This window comes from Bison bison, unplaced genomic scaffold, assembly GCF_000754665.1.
Source record: "Bison bison bison isolate TAMUID 2011002044 unplaced genomic scaffold, Bison_UMD1.0 scf7180017864373, whole genome shotgun sequence".
Lineage (NCBI taxonomy): Eukaryota > Metazoa > Chordata > Mammalia > Artiodactyla > Bovidae > Bison > Bison bison.
In genome coordinates this window covers 3832978-3854604 of record NW_011494945.1, presented here as the reverse complement: position 1 = coordinate 3854604, position 21627 = coordinate 3832978, and the positions used below count along the sequence as shown (strand labels likewise).

Here is a 21627-nt window from a genome sequence, read left to right as displayed (position 1 = left end):
ATGTTATTACATCAAAATTTAAAATGGTATTAAGAGGGTAGCAAATTTGCCTTATTAGTTTAAAACAGTAAGAATGCCTGGATTCTCAGATAACTGTATTTAAAGCATTAGAAGCTTAAAAAAAGGTTCTCCTAAAAATATATGTAAAATATGAAAACCTTAAAATTGAGCTCTTAAAATGTATAGTTATGTAATAGTTGGTTCTGTCTGCATATTCCATGAAATGAAAAATTATACAATTTACAAGAGAACATTTTATCCTATAAGATTTTCTAGATTAAATCTTAAACAGGAGTAAGATTAAGCTGTAAATATATTTATTATTTCCATTGCCCTATCCTGAATATCAATTAAGATTTCTTTTGGAAGGAAAAAATGGAACTTCTTTGACCACTGTTGACAGTTATCTAAATTTTTATACCAAACTGTAAAAAATTTGATTTCCAAGGTAAGAACCAAGAGCAGTACACTTACTTTGAAAAGGAAATAAATTAAAAAAATAACACTAAAGAAAGCACACAAGATTTTTTTTTGGCTTGAAAATAAATTTTCTCAAAATTACTTCCTTAAATGGTAAGTCCATCAGTGAATTTGAAATATATAATAAATTAATGCTGAAGACTAAAACTGGAGATTTATAGTAATTGGAACACTTTCACTAGACTATTAAATTTACTGCAAAGTTTCAAAGAAAGTATCAAGCTTAGTAATATTCTGTTTGCTATATAAATAGTGACAATCAAAACTGATAACAAGGAACAGTTTTAAAATGTGAACATTTATTATTACAAAATCAACTGGTTTGATTAAAAAAACATTTTATAATAACTTAATACAAATACAATTATAAACTGTGATTCTTTTGAGTGCAAACAAGTGGTTACCCAAAGAAGAAATAAAACCTCCTTAAATTGTAATAAAATCTATTCCTGAAGTTAGTGGCTGTTACAAAAGAAATATTTATATTATGTTCTACTCCTGTATTTACTTTTAAAGAGTCAGAATTTAAACAGACTATGAAAACAAATTATAAATATAAAAATATCTGTACAAGATTTTTTTTATTACAGACATGATTATCTCTGTATAAATGACTAAATATGAGACTATAAATAAAGTAAAATGTTGAGCTCTGTTCTCTTAATTTTAGAAAACAAGACTGTTTTGGAAGACAAATGTTTGACGTTAGGGCACTAGTACTTGGCTGATTTCACACAATGGTATCATCAACAAATTGTAATTAAATGGAAACCATTCTAAAGACAGTCTTCCCAATATGAAAAACACATTAGGCTTTCTGAATCACAAAAATTCTGAAACAGAAAGGTAAAGGGGTAAAAAATGTGCAAAAAAAAAAAAAAGTTTTTATCTTTGGGGTTTCTTTTTCACATAGCTACGTTTAGTCTAGGTAAATCTTCCACAGGCATGCTTTTTGTGGCATCCAGTTGGTTATATTCCTGTATAAGTGCTGATAAAGATGACACGGCTTCTGTGAAACAGCTTTCCTCCATCCCTTCAATTTGTAGATAGTGATGAAGATGAGCCTATAAATAAAAAAACCAACGCTGACCAGTTTTAGGAATTTAATACAGACTACTATCCTATAATGTAAATATTCTTATTAAAATGATAGTTCACTCAGCTTTACAAGGGAAATGAGAACCCAAATCCTACAAACCCATGAGATTTCTCATTTAGAGTGTGAGTAAGCCTCTCCTCTTCAGTTAAAATCAATACATTGATACAGCAAACAGGATCACGCCTGATTTATATTAGTTCTGTATTGCACGCCTGTAATTCTTGAGAATACCCCTTGCGTGTGCTTAGTCGCTCAGTCGTGTATGACTCTTTGCGACTCCATGGACTGTAAACAGCCAAAATAAACACACAGTTGAAAGGTGTACTGATGGTTACCTTCTTCTTGTAGAGCCTTAAGAATCTCTCTCTCAGTTCTATGAAGGTAGGCTTCACGCACGTGTTGTTTGCTAATGCTAATAATGAATGGGAATGGCCCACGGGAGGTACTGAACACAAGCTGGTCTTCCAGCCTTCTTGATTCCAGGAGACAAACTGTAGAGAAGGTTTTAATCTGAGATGGAAAAACTCAAAGGTAAGAATTAAAGTGCTAAAATGTCTGCCATATTATGGCCGCCCACATTAGTTAAACTAGGATGTTACTAATGGTACCATTCTAAGTGCTTAGATTATAATGTAGGTTATCTAATTTTTAATACTAGCAGTATCAAAGTATAGTCTGACAGTGAACTAAGGGATGTTAAATTGGCTGTAATGGTGATTCAAGAAGCTAGAAACATTCTTTAACATTAGAAATCTGGGGATGAAAAGAAAAAAAGGTATTATAATTTTCCTTGCTTTGAAATTCAATAAAGCAACTTCACTAAAAGACTGTCAATAAATAGTAAAAGAAACTAAGAAGCAGTGTAGTAGTGGTGGTGATAATAAACACAACAATAGTTAAACTTCCTGAACACTTACACATTAAATGATGAGAAGATAACATCTCATCATTTAATGTGCATAACATAATTAACAACTTTGGACTATTATTTTTTTCTAAATTTGAGGAAAAATACGGCTCAGGATGGCTAAGTAGCTTGTCAAGGTCACACTTCAGTTGAAGTTCACAACGCTACTTAACTACATGCTCCACAGCTGCAAACAGCACACATAACACATTATCTTGAGAAGTATAAAATCGAACCTTTCGATGTTTCTGCGAAGATCAGAAATTTGTACATTTCCTCTAACCATGAGGGCACAGGCGAGGTAGAGACTATGTCTGGGGTCAGCTCGAATTAGCTGGTGATCTTTACTAAAGGCATCTGAAAACATCTGATCCAGCCTAGAACAATGGAAGAGTCACTGTTTATACAAATATTATATCATTCTTCTATCTGTAACTATAAGATGAAAAGACAGTCATCTGTAGGTAAATAAACCACACACAATTATATTCTGAATCTCAGCTATCATTTTCTCAAAGCAATCTGGGTAAATATGAGGAGAGGAAATCAAGCAATTGTGAGGGGGGTGATAAAGCTTCTGCAATATACTGGTGATTTCAGATAGCTACAAAATGTCGACTAAATCATCAGTTAACTCTGTAGTACTAATGTCTAAAACTTACATCACTATTACTTAGTTCAATATGCTTATCTACTTCATAATATCAGAACTATCAAAACTAATTAAAAACCTATTAAGACTACTGTCTATAAAATATATCACAAATTAGTTAGGAATAATTAAGAGGAAACTATCAAAGGACAATACTAAGTTCTCTAAAAGAGACACAACTTTCTACTATTATTCCTGAAAACGGATACTTTTAAGTGAATGAAGTCTTTTAACTTCTTTTATTCTTTAAAGAGAGGAAGATAAAAGTGACTGATGAAGTTTATATAATAATACAGGCTCCCAGGCCTTTAATATGGCCCCAGTCTGATTCTTAAATCCTACTTAACTCAATACAAGTATGATTAAGTTCTTTTGATAACTCTAGCCAGAACTCTGTGTGTTGAATCTGCAGACTGTCTAGGAAGAGCCACAGAAATTGCACTATGCTGCGATTTCATTCAGTAGATATTTACTAAATGCCAAACACCATTCTAGGTGCAACAGACCCAGCAGTGAACAACAACAATTCCCTACTCTACTGGAGGCTATATTCTATTCTCATTCTTCTCTAGTAAGAAGGATAGAGGACTCTCTCAGTGGATGGTGAGCTTTGGAGGATTTATGATTCCTCTACTGTGTTCAAAATTTTGGTATGTGCTTTTGGACATTTAATCCAGAAAAGGTTAAGAACCACTATACAATAAGGAGGCAAACTCATTCTTGATTTACTATTTGTCAAAAAACTTAACAATTAGCAAGGAGCTATTTATAGTTCTTGGCGTATTTATATTTACACTAGAAATAAGGAATCTAAAGGAGCATATACACATTCCAATATGTGTTTTTCTATTTTCATTGATAAAAACAGACTAGATGACATTTATTAATACAAAGCACAACCAAAAATCATTCTTAGTTATTGGAGACTACTAATACATTAAAGTTTTAAAACTATGCCTTTTAACAGTGTAATTTTAAAACAATTTATCATTTGCTTAAGGATAAATATGTTTGTATGTAGATATGGTGGCCTTTGAAATACCTCTAGTATAGCAGAGGCAAAAAGGAGACGAACACAAAGCTAGAAAGAGCATTGTGATTAGTTTCTTAAGAGTCTAACATTTTTAAAGTTCTCCACAGATTTTCCTAACATGTTTTAATTAAAAACAAACCTTTAACAAGTTATAATTATATAAACAAACATTTTAAATGTTGACATGGTATTTTTATCAAAATATACCAAGGAGGATTATGCTGAACTTAATTAGAAATTACATGTCTTTAGCTTTTAAGGATTAACTTTAAATGTCTGGATAATCATTACTGTACAATATAGAGTTTGCACCACTTTACCTTCTGTATGTCCACAGTGAAGGTGTATCTTTCACCAATATACTCATTTTTAATATGCTGGGCTGATAATAAAAGCAAACGTTTATGGTTGACTCCCATGTTCAATAAACTGTGCAAGTTGCTTAAGCTCATTAGCATCTCACACAGAAAAAGAGACTGTGCCTACTAGTTGGCATAGTTGGCTATTTGCTCAAATAAAATTTAATCAATATCACTGTGACATTCCACAATATAGAATTAGCTTGACAAAATTTAAATTTAAACTCTTAAAAAAAGATCTGTAATCTAGTTTTCACTTTATCACTTACATACTTCCCTCTAAAAGAGTTTATTTTATTTTTGGGGCTGTACAGTGAAGCATGAGGGATCTTAGTTCTCCCAATAGGGATGGAACCCAGGCTGCCTGCAGTGGAAGCTTGGAGCCCTAACCACTGGACTGCCAGGGAATTCCGATTTTCCTCTAACAGAGTCTGACAAGACCTTTTTCCTCAGTCAACTGTGAATGTCAGTGTGACCTTATCAAGTTCATCATCACTGTATATACTATGTATTACTCAACTACATTTTTTGTTAAGTAAATTGATATAACTTTTATACTTAAATTACAAAACAAGGTATTCTGGAAATGATATATAACAACTGTAACAAAGAAAATCAGGAAAGGAGTACGTCAAGGCTGTATATTGTCACCCTGCTTATTTAATTTATATGCAGACTACATCATGAGAAATGCTGGACTGGATGAGCTAGAATCAAGATTGCTGGGAGAAATATCAATAACCTCAGATGTGCAGGTAACACCACTCTTATGGAAGAAAGCAGAGAGGAAATAAAGAGCCTCTTGATGAAAGTCAAAGAGGAGAGTGAAAAAGTTGGCTTAAAACTCAACATTCAGAAAACTAAAATCATGGCATCTGGTCCCATCACTTCATGGCAAATAGATGGGGAGACAATGCAAACAGTGAGAGACTTTAGACAGCATATTAAAAAACAGAGACATTACTTTGCCAACAAAGGTCCAAACATTCAAAGCTATGGTTTTTCCAGTAGTCATGTATGGATGTGAGAATTGGACTATAAAGAAAGCTGAGTGTTGAAGAATTGATGCTTTTGAACTGTGGTGTTGGAGAAGACTCTTGAGAGTCCCTTGGACTGCAAGGAGATCCAACCAGTCCATTCTAAAGGGAATCAGTCCTGAATATTGACTGGAAGGACTGATGCTGAAGCTGAAACTTCAATCCTTTGGCCACCTGATGCAAAGAACTGACTCTTTTGAAAAGACCCTGATGCTGGCAAAGATTGAAGGCAGGAGGAGAAGGGGATGACAGAGGATGAGATGGTTGGATGGCATCACTGACTCAATGGACATGAGTTTGAGTCAACTCTGGAAGTTGGTGATGAACAGGGAGGCCTGGCGTGCTGAAGTCCATGGGATCGCACAGAGTCGGACACAACTGAGTGACTAAACTCAACTGGATAGAGCAATATCTGTAGGCCTTCTACGGTGCTAGACTGTGTAAGAGCTTTAAAAGATACTCATATTTAATACACCCAAAACGCATATGAGGTAGGTACTTTGACTCTCATTTTTAAAGATGAGAAAACTAAAAGTTCGTCTCCTGCCCAAGGTCCTGTAATGAGTGACAGAGTTAGCATTCATGCTTAAGTATGTCAGACTTCAAAGCTGTTAAATCTTTTTCAATAAAAATCATATCTTTAAAATTCAGTTATTAGATTTAATTTCAAACAACTTAATATTCAGATTTTTAAAAAGACTATTTTTAAAATTTTTATTTTAAACTGACTTCTGAAGCAGCATTCACTGAATAGAAAAAGGCTGTCATCAACTATTTTATATACTTCTCACAAAGAAGATGATATGTAGAAACAGCTAGAGTTATTATATACTTATCTCTTAAAAATGTGTTTATTTTTAAAGTAATCTGAATCCTCAAGTAATTGAAATACAGTTACTACATCTTACCTTCGAGGAGGAATGTTAACATCTGCCAGTGTATACAGAGGTGTTAGGCTTGAAACAAGATAATGCAGTTGAGGAAAAGGAACTAAATTCATGCTGATTTCATTCAGGTCCATATTAAGGGATCCTTCAAACCTGGCAGAGCTAAAAAATTAACATTAAAACATGAAAAATATTAATGTAGCTTGATTTAATCAGCAGGCACTTTCTTACTTTCTTACACTGTACTTTAGTAGAGAATAAATGCTTTTTCTGTATTACTGAAATTTAGTATCATGAACATAATGTATAAAGATAATTAAAATATAACACAACATCTACAGCAATTCTTATTTCTGGATTATCTAAAGTATAACCAGACACATGACCACATTTGTTAATTATATACATAAATTTTTACTTAAAACAGATTTCAGATTGAATCAAATACATATAGTTCAATAGTTAATTCTATAAATCTTACTATTAATAAATTCCCCCAGGGTTTGCTTATATGTGCTATAATTTGGAATAATGCCAAAGTAATCTTTTAGATCAAAGTCAAACAAATATTTTGGACCAGCTAATAAAGTTATATATCAGCTGGTTTAAAAGGTTAATTTACAGAAAGGAAAAGAAAAAAGTTTGCTTTTGTCTAACCAAAGTGTTTCTCAAGTATCTCCCACAAAACCTATTATCATTTAACACCTATTACTATTTCATGGAATGTTCTTGGGGAAAATGCTGCTCTGGAGTCAGCGAAAATAAAATTCTGATCTATCATTCAAAGATCTGAAAATACTAGACAAACTAAAATTTTTTAAATAAAATTTTTAAAGAAGTTTCTATAACTTAGACTAACTAAAAAATGCTACTGTAAAACATCATCAAAAGCACAGTGAAGTTTTAAACTGCCCTTCGGTACACTGTGAATAGAATTACCTTGTTAAATTGAGCAGCAAATTTGCCACAATGTTGTTCATTGCATCGAAAGGTTTCTCCTGCCGCTTTTTAAAAACTCCAGTACTTGAAGTAACCAGACTCTTTGGCTTTATAGCTGCACCCAACTTTCCAGAATTCACCATGAGGTCAATTTTGCTAATGATGTCAAATAAAGACTTTTAAGGGAAAAATATTGGGAAAGAAGCTAATTAAGAAGGGAAGACATAGATGACAATTCTTCCAGGAAGACAAAAAAAATCAATTTAAACTTATTTTTTCTCTTAGATGGAAAGGCTGAAAAGTGGAGATTGTTTCACATAAACACACAAGCATGACACAGCCTGAATGTATACACAATATGTCCGTAAATTACAATGCCATTTCTTACTTGGTTGTCAATGGGCAAAACACAGTCTGCATGCTCATTAAGTTCCTTCATTGCCAAGATGCTATTGTAAGGTGAGGTTATGACATCATCCTCACCAGAAGGATAAATTGAAGTCACGAATCTGTATACTTCTGGGAATTCATCCTCGAGCACCTTTAAAAGAAATGTGCCAAGTCCAGATCCTGTTCCTGAGGATTAAGATTTCAAAAAGAAAACAGCATAAATGGTTCAGAATGTAATTGTAAAGAACCTGAATTTCTGTGGGGTATTTTTGGTAAAAATATTTATTAAATACAATTTTCAACTCATACCTGTGATTATATATATATATTATCTAATTAATTTCAGATAAAGAAATGAAGACAATATAGGTAGTGAGACTCAAAGTCATGAATTCAATCTCAGGGTCTGGCTATGATGATAAGAGACCTTTCTACACTTCACACTTTTTTACATTTAAATTATATCTATACGGAGAAGGCAATGGCACCCCACTCCAGTACTCTTGCCTGGAAAATCCCATGGACAGAGGAGCCTGGTAGGCTGCAGTCCATGGGGTCGCGAAGAGTTGGACACGACTGAGCGACTTCCCTTTCCCTTTTCACTTTCATGCACTGGAGAAGGAAATGGCAACCCACTCCAGTGTTCTTGCCTGGAGAATCCCAGGGACGGGGGAGCCTGGTGGGCTGCCGTCTATGGGGTCGCACAGAGTGGGACATGACTGAAGTGACTTAGCAGCATACGATGCCAAGAGAACTGATCGAAGAGTAAAATATTCACCTGAGACAGTGTTCAGTCTACACTTGATGTTAAGCAACTTAAAAAAACCAAACTATCTTGATATCTTTAGTGTAGCACCTACGTAATCTTAATGATGAATGGTATCATGATATGAAGCAACTTAAAACACGGAGTTAAAACGGTTTAAAGCTAAGCATGACCAACTATAATTTACATAATTTTAAAACAGGAAACTTTTTTACTATCTGTCTAAAAGCAGAAACTCTAAGAATTCCATTCAGGTAACTTTCTGACACACAGAGTTCTATTTACACAAATTCAGATATTTTTAAGAACTTAGAGAGAACTGTAATCCTTTATCCTGGTGGTTTTCAAAGTATGGCTTGTGAACCGTTAGTGGGTTATAAACCTAATTTATAAGACCACGACTAGTATTCTCTTTTCTTAAATGAAACAAAAGAAATATTAGTAAGTCACATATAGTGTGGGTAAATAATCTGTTTTAGTTTGTACATGTTTGTGTGTGTGTGCTGGGCTGTGATATAAAATGTACTTCTTGCTATTCTGATGAAAGAAAAGTTTAAAAGCCAATGCTCTAACCCCATGTGAATAAATATTAAAAAGTTATGATGTTAAAAATATTAGATGAAAGTGATGGAGATTTTTTGGGTTAAAAAGAGATTTTTTTGGGTTAATCCTTAATAAGGACTTTCTAAGCATTATAAAAACCAAAGCCATTACAGAGAAAGACAGTTTTGATTCCATTAAAAATAAAATTCCTCTTTCCATATATATGGAAAAAAAAGGCAAACCAAGAAAAAAATCTTCAAAACATATGATGGAGGACTAAATTTCTTTAATAAAGAGAGTTACAAATCAACAGTAAAAAACATGAATAATGCAATGGAAAAATGAGCGAAGGATAGAAATTATAATAATTATTACAATAAAATAAACCAAATAATAAACTAAATTGCAAATAGATATAAAGATACTCAATATTTCATCTAATTAAAAATGCAAATTAACACAATATAATTTTGAATATATTAATGTCTTATAATATGCAGTGTTGGTGACAGTGTGGGGAAATAAGCTCTTATAAATTGCTGCTAATAATACAGATTGGTGCAGTATTGTGGCAAGATACTTTAGTAGTATCAATCAAAACTTAAAATGTACCAACAAACCTTGGTTCCACTTTCCTATCTTGGAATATTGTTTACAGCTATTGTGGCACAAACGAACAAAGATGCAGATACCAAATGTTCGCTGGGGAACTTTATGTCGTAACTAAAAACCATGGACAATTTGACATCCATTAATGAGGAACTGGCTTCAAAAATTATATATTTACACAACTGGACAGGGCTGATATTGAAAAATGTTCAGAAACAATTTAAGGTGAAAATATGGTAGAGTAATACGTATTGCATGATCTTGTTTATGTAAAAACACACAAAATGTGCACAGAAAATATCTGGAAGGAGAGACACTGGCAAACTTGACTATCTGTGAGGAGAGAGATTAGGGATTAGATGTGGGAAAAGACTTCATTTTTAATCTTCAATATTGTTTCAAGTATATTTGCCATTTTCAGTGAACTATGAATAAAGTACAATCTACTGAGATTCTGAGTAATAAAGGGATATAAAAAGGTACCATAAAGAACTATAAATCAAACTGATATTTTTTGGAAAACTTACTCAAAATCTGCAGGTTAATTATGTCAGTAGAAAGAAAACTAGTTTCTTAATTTAATTATTATAATGGCCTTCTAAAGGCATGGTTACACTGCAATTTTAATTTTCAAATACTATCATACTGAATAATAATGAAAGTCAATTGTACATAACCTGCTGAATATAAAAATCTTAATCTCAGCTTGGAGGAAAAAAGTGTGGCAAATTTTCTTTTAAAATAGGCTAATTCTCTTTTGAAATTAACAAATTATGACCAGTTTCTACTTCATGGAACAGAGGAGCAAAATACTTCACTTGCAAGGTACAGGCTTCCCTGAGAAAGAAAGCAATGCAGATCATTTATTCTAGGTTAAGGTGGTTAATTACCATGTAAGGAATGATTTAAAGGAGCTAAGAGGATTTATTTTACTTATTTCTCTTATTGAACACAAGAAAGGGCTGAAGATGGTTAAAGAAAGGGTACTGATACTCTTCTGCAAGCACATCTACGAATATGCACAAATAATTAGCTCTAGTTAGGATGCAGACTCACATAAGGAAACTCTTAGGAGAAAGGCAGCATTCTCAAAAAGCTAATACTGAAATCTACTTTCCACTAAAGACAGAAGAAAAGCTTTTTCAGATTCAGTTCTATTGGCTCTTTAAATGCTTTTAAGTTTGTAAAAAATGGTCAGAGTGGCACAATTTGACAAAAATTTAAGATAAAAAGCTGTTATGTACATGCACTCATAAACATACTCTTAATTCTTAATGGTTCTATCTTTTTAAAGTAAAGGCCTGGAATGTTGGCAAAATGAATACCCACTTGCATTTTCACACTGTAATAGACAAATGATTGAATAATTTTACCTCCTCCCATGGAATGTATTATAAAAAAACACTGCAAACAATCACAGTGCTCTGCTGACTTTCTGAGCTTCTCTAAAATCTTTTCCTGATAAAGACTGCCAAAGACTTTGTGACCCACAGCCCTAGAAAAAAGAATACAGATTAAAAAAAAAAATCTTGCATTTATTATTTCAAGATTTTATTATTTCTGACCTAAAAGACTATAAACTTGAAAAGGTATTTTTACCATTTTAAGTAAATTCTATTCCTGTTTAATATCAATAAATCATATTATATAATCTCAAAGATATTTGGTAGAAAATTGAGCAAATAAACACACACACACACATATATATATTTAAAACTATAATCCAAAAATAACCTGGTAAGATAGTTCACTATCAATGGATATTAAACTACAGTTTTTAAAATTTATCTTAAGGTATAAATACAACAAAATGAGTTTTAGTTACATAGATTTTTTTCCTCATCTTCACTTAATCTCTGACTATGGTGTATGTTATGTATTAAAAAGCAGATTGTGGTCAACTAGAAAGACATGAAAAATAAAAAATTCTAAATGGACCTTAGGCTTAAAATATGAGAAAAACATCGGTCACATCATGTTAGTACTAGATGAAATGCCACACACTTCATCTGGTACTAATATTCATGAGGCTCTGCAAGCCTTTTTGGTTGCCCAGATTTGCAAGTATTATTATGGTGAACTGAAATACAAGAATGACTTCCACACAACATGTGGTCAGGTGTAACTCAAAAGTTACAGAATAAGTTATACATGCTGGTTTGCATCTCGGTATTTGTATGATCATTTTCTATTAAATCTGATTGACAGGAAAACTTTAATAGTATCTTTACTATTACCTATAGTAATAGGTAAGATAACAGTTTATACTTGCAGTTTTTGTCACTACCTAGCATTTATGAAGAATCAAATTACAAGGAGAAATTTTAGTAAATGAATTTTTCATGATTCATCTTTTTCTTTAAAAAAAAAAAAAAGAGAGAGACAGAGAAACAACTAGGATGCAGATAGCCTCCAGGCATTGTGAAACACCATCATCTATGAAGGAAAAGATGATGGGCTGAAAGGCCTAGTGTGAGGCATGGCAAATTACATCTTGCTTTCATGTCAGTAGGACCTAACAGAATGAAACTAAGATTCCTCATGTTTTTCAGATGACATTTGATTTTTACATTCGGCAAAATCTCACCAATTATTCCCCGAGCCAGAAATATCAGTGATGAGCTGCTTACTATCAAATACATCTCTCAATGGTCCCTGAAGAATTTCATTTACTACCCCTTCCTCCATGTCAATCAAAACAGCCTGAGAAAGAGAAATAAAATGTAATCAGCATATTTTTCTTTAGTCACTCTATAAATAAAAATCATTTTTGAGCTTATAGTTGCATTTTTCTTTTTATAATTTAAACCCAATCAAATCTTTGAGGCTTTTATATAGAATTTGTTACAAAAATTAAAAAATTAATTTCACTCTGCTCCAAAAGTGGAATACAATGAAAAGATGGATTCTGAACCTTTATCCAAAGAATAAGAAGGAAAAAAGGGAACTGAATGATTCTCTCTGGTTTTCTAACAATTCTTTTATGCATATGCCTAGTGTTAGCTGCTTAGTCGTGTTCGACTCTTTGTGACCCCATGGACTGTAGCCCATCAGGCTCCTCTTCCATAAAATTTTCCAGGCCAGAATACTGGAGTGGGTTGCCATTTCCTTCTCCAGGGGAAAGTACGGATAGCTATAGTAAAAGTCACTCAGCCATGTATGATTTATGTGCCTATGTGACTATAAATTTCTTGAGAACAAGGTCTCAGAAGTCTAGACGGTAACCTTAACCAGAAAAAATTCTCAATGAATGTAGGGTGCATTAATGTATTTGCTCACTAGGTACAACCATGCTATTCTTTATGAAATCACAGCTGAAAACTGTCCAGTTCAAATCAGTAAACTACTTATATGTGCAAAGCCAAGGTACTGGACAGATGTCAAAGATGACAACGGTGTCCCTCCCCACCAGTAAACTCGCAATAAAAATTCACAAACTCATAAATGCCACAAGCTTTACTGGCATGGGAGACAACATCTATTACTAAAAAGAAGATGAGAACCTCCTGAAGTCAATTTTGAGAGAATCACCATTTTCATAGTCACTTAGCACTAAACCCTGACAGTTTATAACTCTTTCGATCTTTCCTTTGTCATATCAGACCACTGTGTCTCCCTTGGAAGTTAATGGCAATTGGAAGGAATTATTCTCCTCACTTAGCCAGCCTAGGTCTGGAGTCACAGCTTCTAAGATTTGATGTTTATTATTTTATTCCAGAGCTGCCTGGTGATAGCTATCAGGCCTTTCAGCCTTCCCTACTTGTAATACAGGATTCACCAAATTCTGAGTGTTTGCCTGTTAACCTAAGATATTGGACACAGGGGAGGAACCCAACTACCAAGTTATCGTTTAAAGTTTAGACTCTTCAGTGATAGTAACCATATGATACCAAGACTACTAAGGAGAAATGCAAGAAAACTTTCTAGGAAAAAAGTCAAAGGCTACAGAAACATGCTGATTTACCCTTTCCCAACAGTGTTTCCTCCATTTCCCACCTTGCTCACTGGTATGGTGGTGAGAAAGAGCTCAAACTGGGAGTGGACTAGGAAAAGTCAACATTTCTTTATCGCTGAGTAAGATCTGGTAGGGACTAACATACTCCCTAAGGCATGAACTATACCAAAGGTTAATCAATTATTCTAATTAGGTTAATCAATTATCCTAATAAGCACATGGTCTCCTAAAACACAAGGAGATGGTACCCAGGTACCACAACACTACTGTTCTCTATTCTTTCAGCCACTCCTCCAGGTCTGATTCTTATCATCTCAATTATTTCCATAGCATCTAAACTACCTTTATTTTTGTCATAATCAAATATTACTGATCAACAGTTGGAAAAAGCAGTTTGTTGCAGAGACACAATCACAGAACAGAAGTGTTGTTAGAATTAGCTTGAGACTAAACACAAGCTACTGACTAGAAGTGTTTTTGTTCAGGAGTTTTTACATGGTTATGATATGTATTCACTACAATATGGCTGAATGCATGCTTTGTATTGGGAGCAATAACTATGATGAAAAGAAATTTTTCACCATATTCAAATGAAAATTAACCTCCATGAGAATGTATTTTGGAAAAGGGAATGGCAAACCACTTCAGTATTCTTGTCTTGAGAACCCCATGAAGAGTATGAAAAGGCAAAAAGATACAACACTAAAAGATGAACTCTCCAGGTCGGTAGGTGCCCAACAGACTACTGGAGAAGAGTGGAGGAACAGCTGTAGAGAGAACGAAGAGGCTGAGCCAAAGTGAAAACAACGCCCAGTAGTGGCTGCGTCTGGTGATGGAAGTCACGTAGGGGGCTGGAAAGCAAAAGCAGGAAGTCAAGAGATATACTTGGAGTAACAGGCAAGTTTGGCCTTGGAGTACAAAATGAAGCACGGCAAAGGCTAACAGTTTTGCCAAGAGAACACAGTCATAGTAAACACCCTCTACCAAAATGTAAGAGATGACTCTACACATGGACATCACCAGATGGTCAATACCAAAAGCAGATTGATTATATTCTTTGCAGCCAAAGATGGAGAAGCTCTATACAGTCAGTAAAATCAAGACTGGGAGCTGACTGTGGCCAGATCATGAACTCCTTATTGCAAACTTCAGACTTAACCTGAAAAGTAGGGAAAATCACTAGACCATTCAGGTATGACCTAAATAAAATCCCTTACAATTATACAGTGGAAGTGACAAATAGATTCAAGGGATTAGATCTGACAGACAGAGTGCCTGAAGAACTATGGATGGAGGTTTGTAACACTGCACAGGAGGTGGTGATCAAAATCATCCCCAAGAAAAAGAAATGTAAAAATGCAAAATGTTTGTCTGGGGAGGCCTTACAAATAGCTGAGAAAAGAAGTGAAAGGCAAGGGAGAAAATGAAAGATATATCCATTTGAATGCAATGTTCAAAAGAATAGCAAGGAGAGATAAGAAAGCCTTCCTCAGTAATCAATGCAAAGAAATAGAGGAAAACAATAGAATGGGAAAGACTAGAGAGCTCTTCAAGAAAATTAGAGATACCAAGGGAACATTTCATGCAAAGATGCACACAATAAAGGACAGAAATGGTATGGACCTAACAGAAGCAGAAGATATTTAGAAGAGGTGGCAAGAATACACAAAAGAACTGTACAAAAAAGATCCTAATAACCCAGATAACCACAACGGTGTGATCACTCCACTAGGGCCAGAGCCAGACATCCTGGAATGTGAAGTCAAGTGGGCCCTAGGAAACATCACTACCAACAAAGCTAGTGGAGGTGATGGAATTCCAGTTGAGCTATTTCAAATCCTGAAAGATGATGCTGTGAAAGTGCTGCACTCAATATGCCAGCAAATTTGGAAAACTCAGCAGTGGCCACAGGACTGGAAAAGGTCAGTTTTCATTCCAATCCCAAAGAAAGGCAATGCCAAAGAATGTTCAAGTTACTGAACAACTGCACTCATCTCACATGCTAGCAAAGTAATGTTCAAAATTCTCCAAGCCAGGCTTCAACAGTACATGAACTGTGAACTTTCAGATGTTCAAGCTGGATTCAGAAAAGGCAGAGGAACCAGAGATCAAATTGCCAACATTTGCTGGATCATCGAAAAAGCAAGAGAATTCCAGAAAAACATTTATTTCTGCTTCATTGACTATGCTAAAGCCTTTGACTGTGTGGATCACAATAAACTGGAAAATTCTTCAAGAGATGGGAATACCAGACCACCTGACCTGCCTCCTGAAAAACCTGTATGCAGGTCAAGAGGCAACAGTTAGAACTGGACATGGAACAGTGGAGTGAAATGAAAGGGGTATGTTAAGGGTGTATATTGTCACCCTGCTTATTTAATTTATATGCAGAGTACATCCTGCAAAATGCCAGGCTGGATGAAGCACAAGCTGGAATCAAGACTGCCGGGAGAAATATCAGTAACCTCAGATACGCAGATGACACCACCCTATGACAGAAAGCAAAGAGGAACTGAAGAACCTGTTGATGAAGTTGAAAGAGCAGAGTTAAAAAGCTAGCTTAAAACTCATCATTCAAAAAATGAAGATCATGGCATCAGGTCCCATCACTTCATGGCAAATAGATGGGGAAACAGTGACAGGCTTTATTTTCTTGGGCTCAAAAATCACTGTAGATGGTGAATGCAGCCATGAAATTAAGACACTTGCTCCCTTGGAAGAAAAACTATGACAAACCTAGACAGCATATTAAAAAGCAGAGACATTACTTTGCCAACAAAAGTCCATCTAGTCAAAGCTGTGGTTTTTCCAGTAGTCATGTATGGATATGAGAGTTGGACCATAAAGAAAGCTGATTGCTGAAGAATTGATGGTTTTGAACTGTGGTGTTGGAGAATACTCTTGAAAGCCCCTTGGACTGCAAGCTCAAACCAGTCAATTGTAAAGGAAATCAGTCCTGAATATTCACTGAAGGACTGATGCTGAAGCTGAAGCTCCAATACTTTAGCCACCTGATGCGAAGAAGTGACTCACTGGAAAAGATCCTGCTGCTGGGAAAGACTGAAGGCAGGAGAAGGGAATGACAGAGGATGAGATGGTTGGATGGCATCACCAACTTGATGGACCTGAGTTTGAGCAAGCTCCAGGAGTCAGTGATGGACAGGGAAGCCTGGTGTGCTGCAGTCCAAGGGGTCGCAAAGAGTCAGACATGACTGAGCAACTGGACTGAGAACGTATTTTAGGCTTAGAGTTAAGATGGCTTTTATTTAGGGGAAATAGACAAAAAATGCTAAATATGCAGCATTTTTAAGCACAAAATTTTTCCCCTGAAGTTTCATGGAGATATGTCTGCTTAATAATATTTATATTAAATGTGGCTTAGCAAATAGTTTTTTAAAAGTTAAGAAGTTAAAGTAAAATTTTATTCTAATGATAGTTACAGAAGTACAGTTATTTTAAAAACACATGCAATATAAGAATCCAAGTGTATACAACTTACACGTGCTTTTAAAGAACAAATTTTCCCTTTGGAAATAGTGCCACCATCACCAACCACTCTGAAAGGTAAAACATGAGAGAAAGTCATAAGATAGCCCATGGGTAATGATGCTATTAGATAATAAGGTTAACTTCCATTTGTAGAGTAAAGCTACTTATAAGCCAAGAGAGGCAGACACAAAAGGCAACCAAGGCGCCATTCTTAACCTCCATCCCCCTTACCCATCTCCCATCAGGCTGAAAAAGTGAGGTACTTATTTCCCTGCCTTTGTTTGCAGTTTGGGCTGGCCATTAAATCTAGGTCTGGGTAGTGAGATAAAAAGGAGCTATTCTGGGAAGCTTTCTGATAAAAATGACCAGATGCAGCTGGTCCTTTTTCCTATCTTGAATATGAACATGGATGGGATTCCTGGCAGTGGAGGCTGTCATTTTATAGTTACAAGTAAAAAAACATGAGGTCAAAAAACCAACACATGAAACAATATGACAGTATCTTGGTCTTTAGGGCACTTCTCCAGACAGAGACCATCCGATTTCCAGTTTTCTTTGAATGTGACATAACTGGATACATCTACTGTTTAAGCACCATTAGTGAGGCTTCCTGTTGTAGCCAAACACACATCAACTAACTACCAGTTATATACTGTTGAGTATCTAAGGCTGTTTCTAGAATTTCATGTTGAAGATAAGTTACCAAAGTAACTAAATCTGTGACCACAAATAGTGTACAGGTCAATATAGTATAGTTTACAAGACAGAATATACGAAGGAAAGCTGCGTTGAATATAGATGATGCCATGGGTCAGGAGTTGATAAAATATAATCCTCAGGCCAGCTCTGACCAGCTACTGGTGAAAACAAGTTTTACTGGAACAAAGTCACATCGTTTGTTTATGTACTATCTATACCTGCATTCCGGAGAAGGTAATGCCACCCCACTCCAGTGCTCTTGCCTGGAAAATCCCATGGACAGAGGAGCCTGGTAGGCTGCAGTCCATGGGGTCGTGAAGAATCGGACACGACTGAGCGACTTCACTTTCACTTTTCACTTCCATACACTGGAGAAGGAAATGGCAACCCACTCCAGTGTTCTTGCCTGGAGAATCCCAGGGACCGGGGAGCCTGGTGGGCTGCTGTCTATGGGGTTGCACAGAGTCGGACATGACTGAAGCGACTTAGCAGCAGCAGCAGCAGCACCTGCATTCATGCTATCACAGCAGACTAAATGAGATGTGGCACATGGACTTTATGGTTTGCAAAACCTAAAATATTTACCATCTGGTCCTTTATAGGACAGGCCTGCCAACTCTTGATATAGGTAAATTCCTATCATGCTATTAAAAAGGTATGATAATTTCCTCAAATAGATAAAGAAGTATATAAAAAGATGTGGTCCTGTTCTTGAAAAAGAATTTTTGTACTACTTTGTGGAATAGATGCTGCATGTATTCATAGCACATGGAAAGAAGAGCAAGATGCCAAGGCTCTCTCTTCAAACTTGATACTAGGGAAATAAGAATGCTCTCAGGTTAAACTATAAAACAAACCAAGGAGATGACAATATAGTTATGTAAAATCACCTTATTAAGAGAGAATGTCTTCCAGGCTGAGTCTCAACTACGTAACAATAAAAGGAATATTACAGAGGGAATGGGAGTACGAATTTAGTTAGAATACTACCTACAAGGAAGTAATGCAAAGGCAAATTTGAATCTCTTAATAGTATTTCAGGGAGAAGATATTACAGTGTACAAATAAGAGGAAACCTAGTCTATATGACAGATGTCTCCATATTAATAAAGATAAATAACACCAGTCATCAAGTTAGGTAATATAGCTAACTTACTTTGGTCTGATTCCATGGTCACTAAGCAACCTTCTATTACTTAGATTTCCTGATACATTTCTTACAGAACAGAATGTGCCTGTGAAAGATAATAAGTATCTAGTCTTGAGTTATAGTTCCTGTTGTCCATGACTACATTGACTTTATGCTTTTTAATCTCTCATTTTAGTTTGGTTTTCTGCCTGTACTGGAGAGCACTGGACCCATTCTCAAGGTGTCAATGAAGTTTCTGAGTTTGCAAGCCTGAGGATCAAAATCTGAAATTCACCAAAAAGTGGGGCCTAACTAGCCTTCCCTGGGAGATAACTGCCTCAGATATCCAACCAACTAATTCAAAGTAGAACTGAAATTTTTATTAGATTAAAACTCATATAAACCATTTATTTTTCAGTTCAAGCCCAGCAGGTTTATTTTATTAAGCATTTTGAGAATGCATGAACTTCATGACTTAACATTAAAAGCTTAGAAAAAATACCGTGAACATCATATTACTCTTTCAGGTAAAAGAGTACTTACGTATTTGTGGTTGTTGTTTAGTCGCTAAGTCGTGTCCAACTCTTTTGCAATCCCATGGACTGTAGCCCACCAGGCTCCTCTGTCCATGAGATTTCCCAGATAAGAATACTGGAGTGGGTTGCCATTTCCAGGGAATCTTCCTGACTCAGGAAAACAACCAGCGTCTCCTGCATTGAGTTCTTTACCACTGAGCCACCTGGGAAGCTCTATATTTACATATACTCTTTATTAAATTAACAAAACTAATCTGACAACATCTGCTTTGTTTCTTTTGAGCACATTCTATTTGTAGAGCAAATACTCCTGACCACAAGTAATATCACAGGAATGTAAACAGTACAGTTTTCTTTCAAAAGTCAGCAATTATTGAATGCATTAACAAGATAGTCTCAGGAAAATTTTCAGCATTCCTTTTAGTGAAACTTTATTTCAAGGTCAAGTAAAAGAACGCACATTAAAGGTTCTTTTTATTTCTGGATATAAAGGAAACGTAGTCCTGCTCTGCTGAATGATATGAGAATATTAATGACAAGAGAATATGCTTTCAATAATGAGAAAAACAAACAAAAAGATGGACAACTTCTTTACAGCTATCAACTGTTATTGTCCTTTGAAAAATTGTATCCCAAACTGCTGATAATAAAATAATCATTATGCTATGTGATAAACTTTAACCCCATCTTACCTGGTATCCACATTTCTAAAGAAGCTGCTTATTGCCTCATCATAAATCCCTTTCTAAAAAGAAAAAATATATGTATTGGAGTTTGATTACATTTAGCCTGTTTTCCAAATTAAGTCCTTTTAATTTAAGGATTATTAATTTAATTATCCCACAATACTTTAAAGGCTGGCATACAGCTACAATTAAAAAAAGCAAATAATCATAAAATGCTTAGATTCATTCTTCCAATCTAGAGGAAATATCGTGAGATCTTTGGATTAAATTCAGCTGACGGTATTGAAGAATGATGTCTTCACAGAATTGTAGAACAGGTGCATCAAATGAAAGCTTCTTTAGCGTCTTGGCAATCATTTAAAAAGCTTAACTGGTTAAATTAAGGATTACAATACCACACATGTTACCTATTAATGCAGAGTGGCCTGCTGCAGTCCACGGGGTCACAAAGTCGGACATGACTTAGCGACTGAACGACTACTTTCACATATGCTGTATCATTGCTCCTCCCAAGAACCCTGACAAAGATGCAACTCTGAGCATTAAGACTAAGGTCTCTGGCCAGTGTTCCTTAAGACTGTTGTGTGTCTAACGCCAACTTAAATTTGTCCTTAACGTTTGTCCGTAAGTTTGAGTCACTTTGCTGTGCAGAAGAAATAACCACAACATTGTAAATCAACCATGTTGTTGTTGTTTCAGTTGCTAAGTCGTGTCCCACTCTTTTGCGACCTCATAGACTGTCACCCGCCAGGCTCCCCTGTCCACGGGATTCCTAAGGGTCTCTTACATCTGCACTGGCAGGTGGGTTCTTTACCACTAGCGCCACCTGGGAACCACCAACAATACTGGAGTGTGTTGCCGTTTCCTACTCCAAGTAATCTTCCTGACCCAGGGATCAAACCCCCGTCTCCTGCATTGGCAGGCGGATTCTTTACCGCTGAGCCACCAAGGAAGCCCCTAAATCAACTGTACTTCAATAAAATTTAAAAACAAAACCCAGTTTGCCCTCTACCAAGAAGATCTCATATAAAAATATTGGCCAGACAAGAGCTTACAGAGAGTGATTCTTGCTTATTTTTTGGAAGAGCCTCAGTGACAGATCTGGGGTGCGGGTGGGGAGTTACGGTTAGCTGTACCTTGTTGACGGCGGCGTGCTCCCTTAGCGCCAGGTCCCAGAAGCAGCAGCCGATCTGGTTTCCGCACTGGCCCACTGTGCCCAGGAAGGAAAGAGAACAGACATTAGGCGGAAAAAAGGGCCACTCGCCTCGGCGGCGACTGGGTCCCCATCCTCCCAAGGAGGCTTACCCTGTACGACCACCGACTGGGTCATGCTTCGGCACGGCCAGCCCACAGGACCCGAGACCGCGCCAGCCTCCGTATTCCGCGCCCACCAACGGGCGCTCTCCAAGGGGGCGGGGCGGCCGTAAGTCAC

At 35.8% G+C, this 21627-nt stretch overlaps 1 protein-coding gene across 4 annotated transcripts; it reads right to left on the bottom strand.

The window, feature by feature from the left end:
• Positions 1-33: 33 nt before the first annotated feature.
• Positions 34-21605, bottom strand: TUBE1 (tubulin, epsilon 1). 4 transcript variants are annotated; one of them, XM_010856589.1, is made up of 12 exons: positions 21501-21605; positions 21332-21405; positions 20202-20254; positions 17156-17213; positions 12289-12404; positions 11075-11196; positions 7782-7969; positions 7394-7569; positions 6476-6616; positions 2723-2863; positions 1915-2089; positions 34-1544 (listed from the first exon to the last, which is right to left on the bottom strand). In XM_010856589.1, exons 1-12 carry the CDS (start codon positions 21523-21525, stop codon positions 1386-1388), a joined length of 1428 nt encoding a protein of 475 aa, XP_010854891.1. In that variant the 5' UTR covers positions 21526-21605; the 3' UTR covers positions 34-1385. The 4 variants fall into 4 exon arrangements, 3 of the variants coding, with proteins under 3 accessions (XP_010854891.1, XP_010854892.1, XP_010854893.1); XR_826760.1 differs by having other exon boundaries at positions 1453-1544; positions 1915-2070; XM_010856590.1 differs by lacking the exons at positions 17156-17213; positions 20202-20254.
• Between the last annotated feature and the right edge of the window lie 22 nt (positions 21606-21627).

Excerpts from the sequence above, each read along its gene's own strand:
- TUBE1 (XM_010856589.1), bottom strand. The coding sequence starts at position 21,525 with ATGACCCAGTCGGTGGTCGTACAGG. Across the intron at positions 12,405-17,155 it reads TTTGTTCTTTAAAAGCACGT|GCTGTTTTGATTGACATGGA; the intron begins GTAAGTTGTATA and ends TCTCTTTCTCAG. Across the intron at positions 11,197-12,288 it reads TCTGGCTCGGGGAATAATTG|GGCTGTGGGTCACAAAGTCT; the intron begins GTGAGATTTTGC and ends TCTTTTTTCTAG.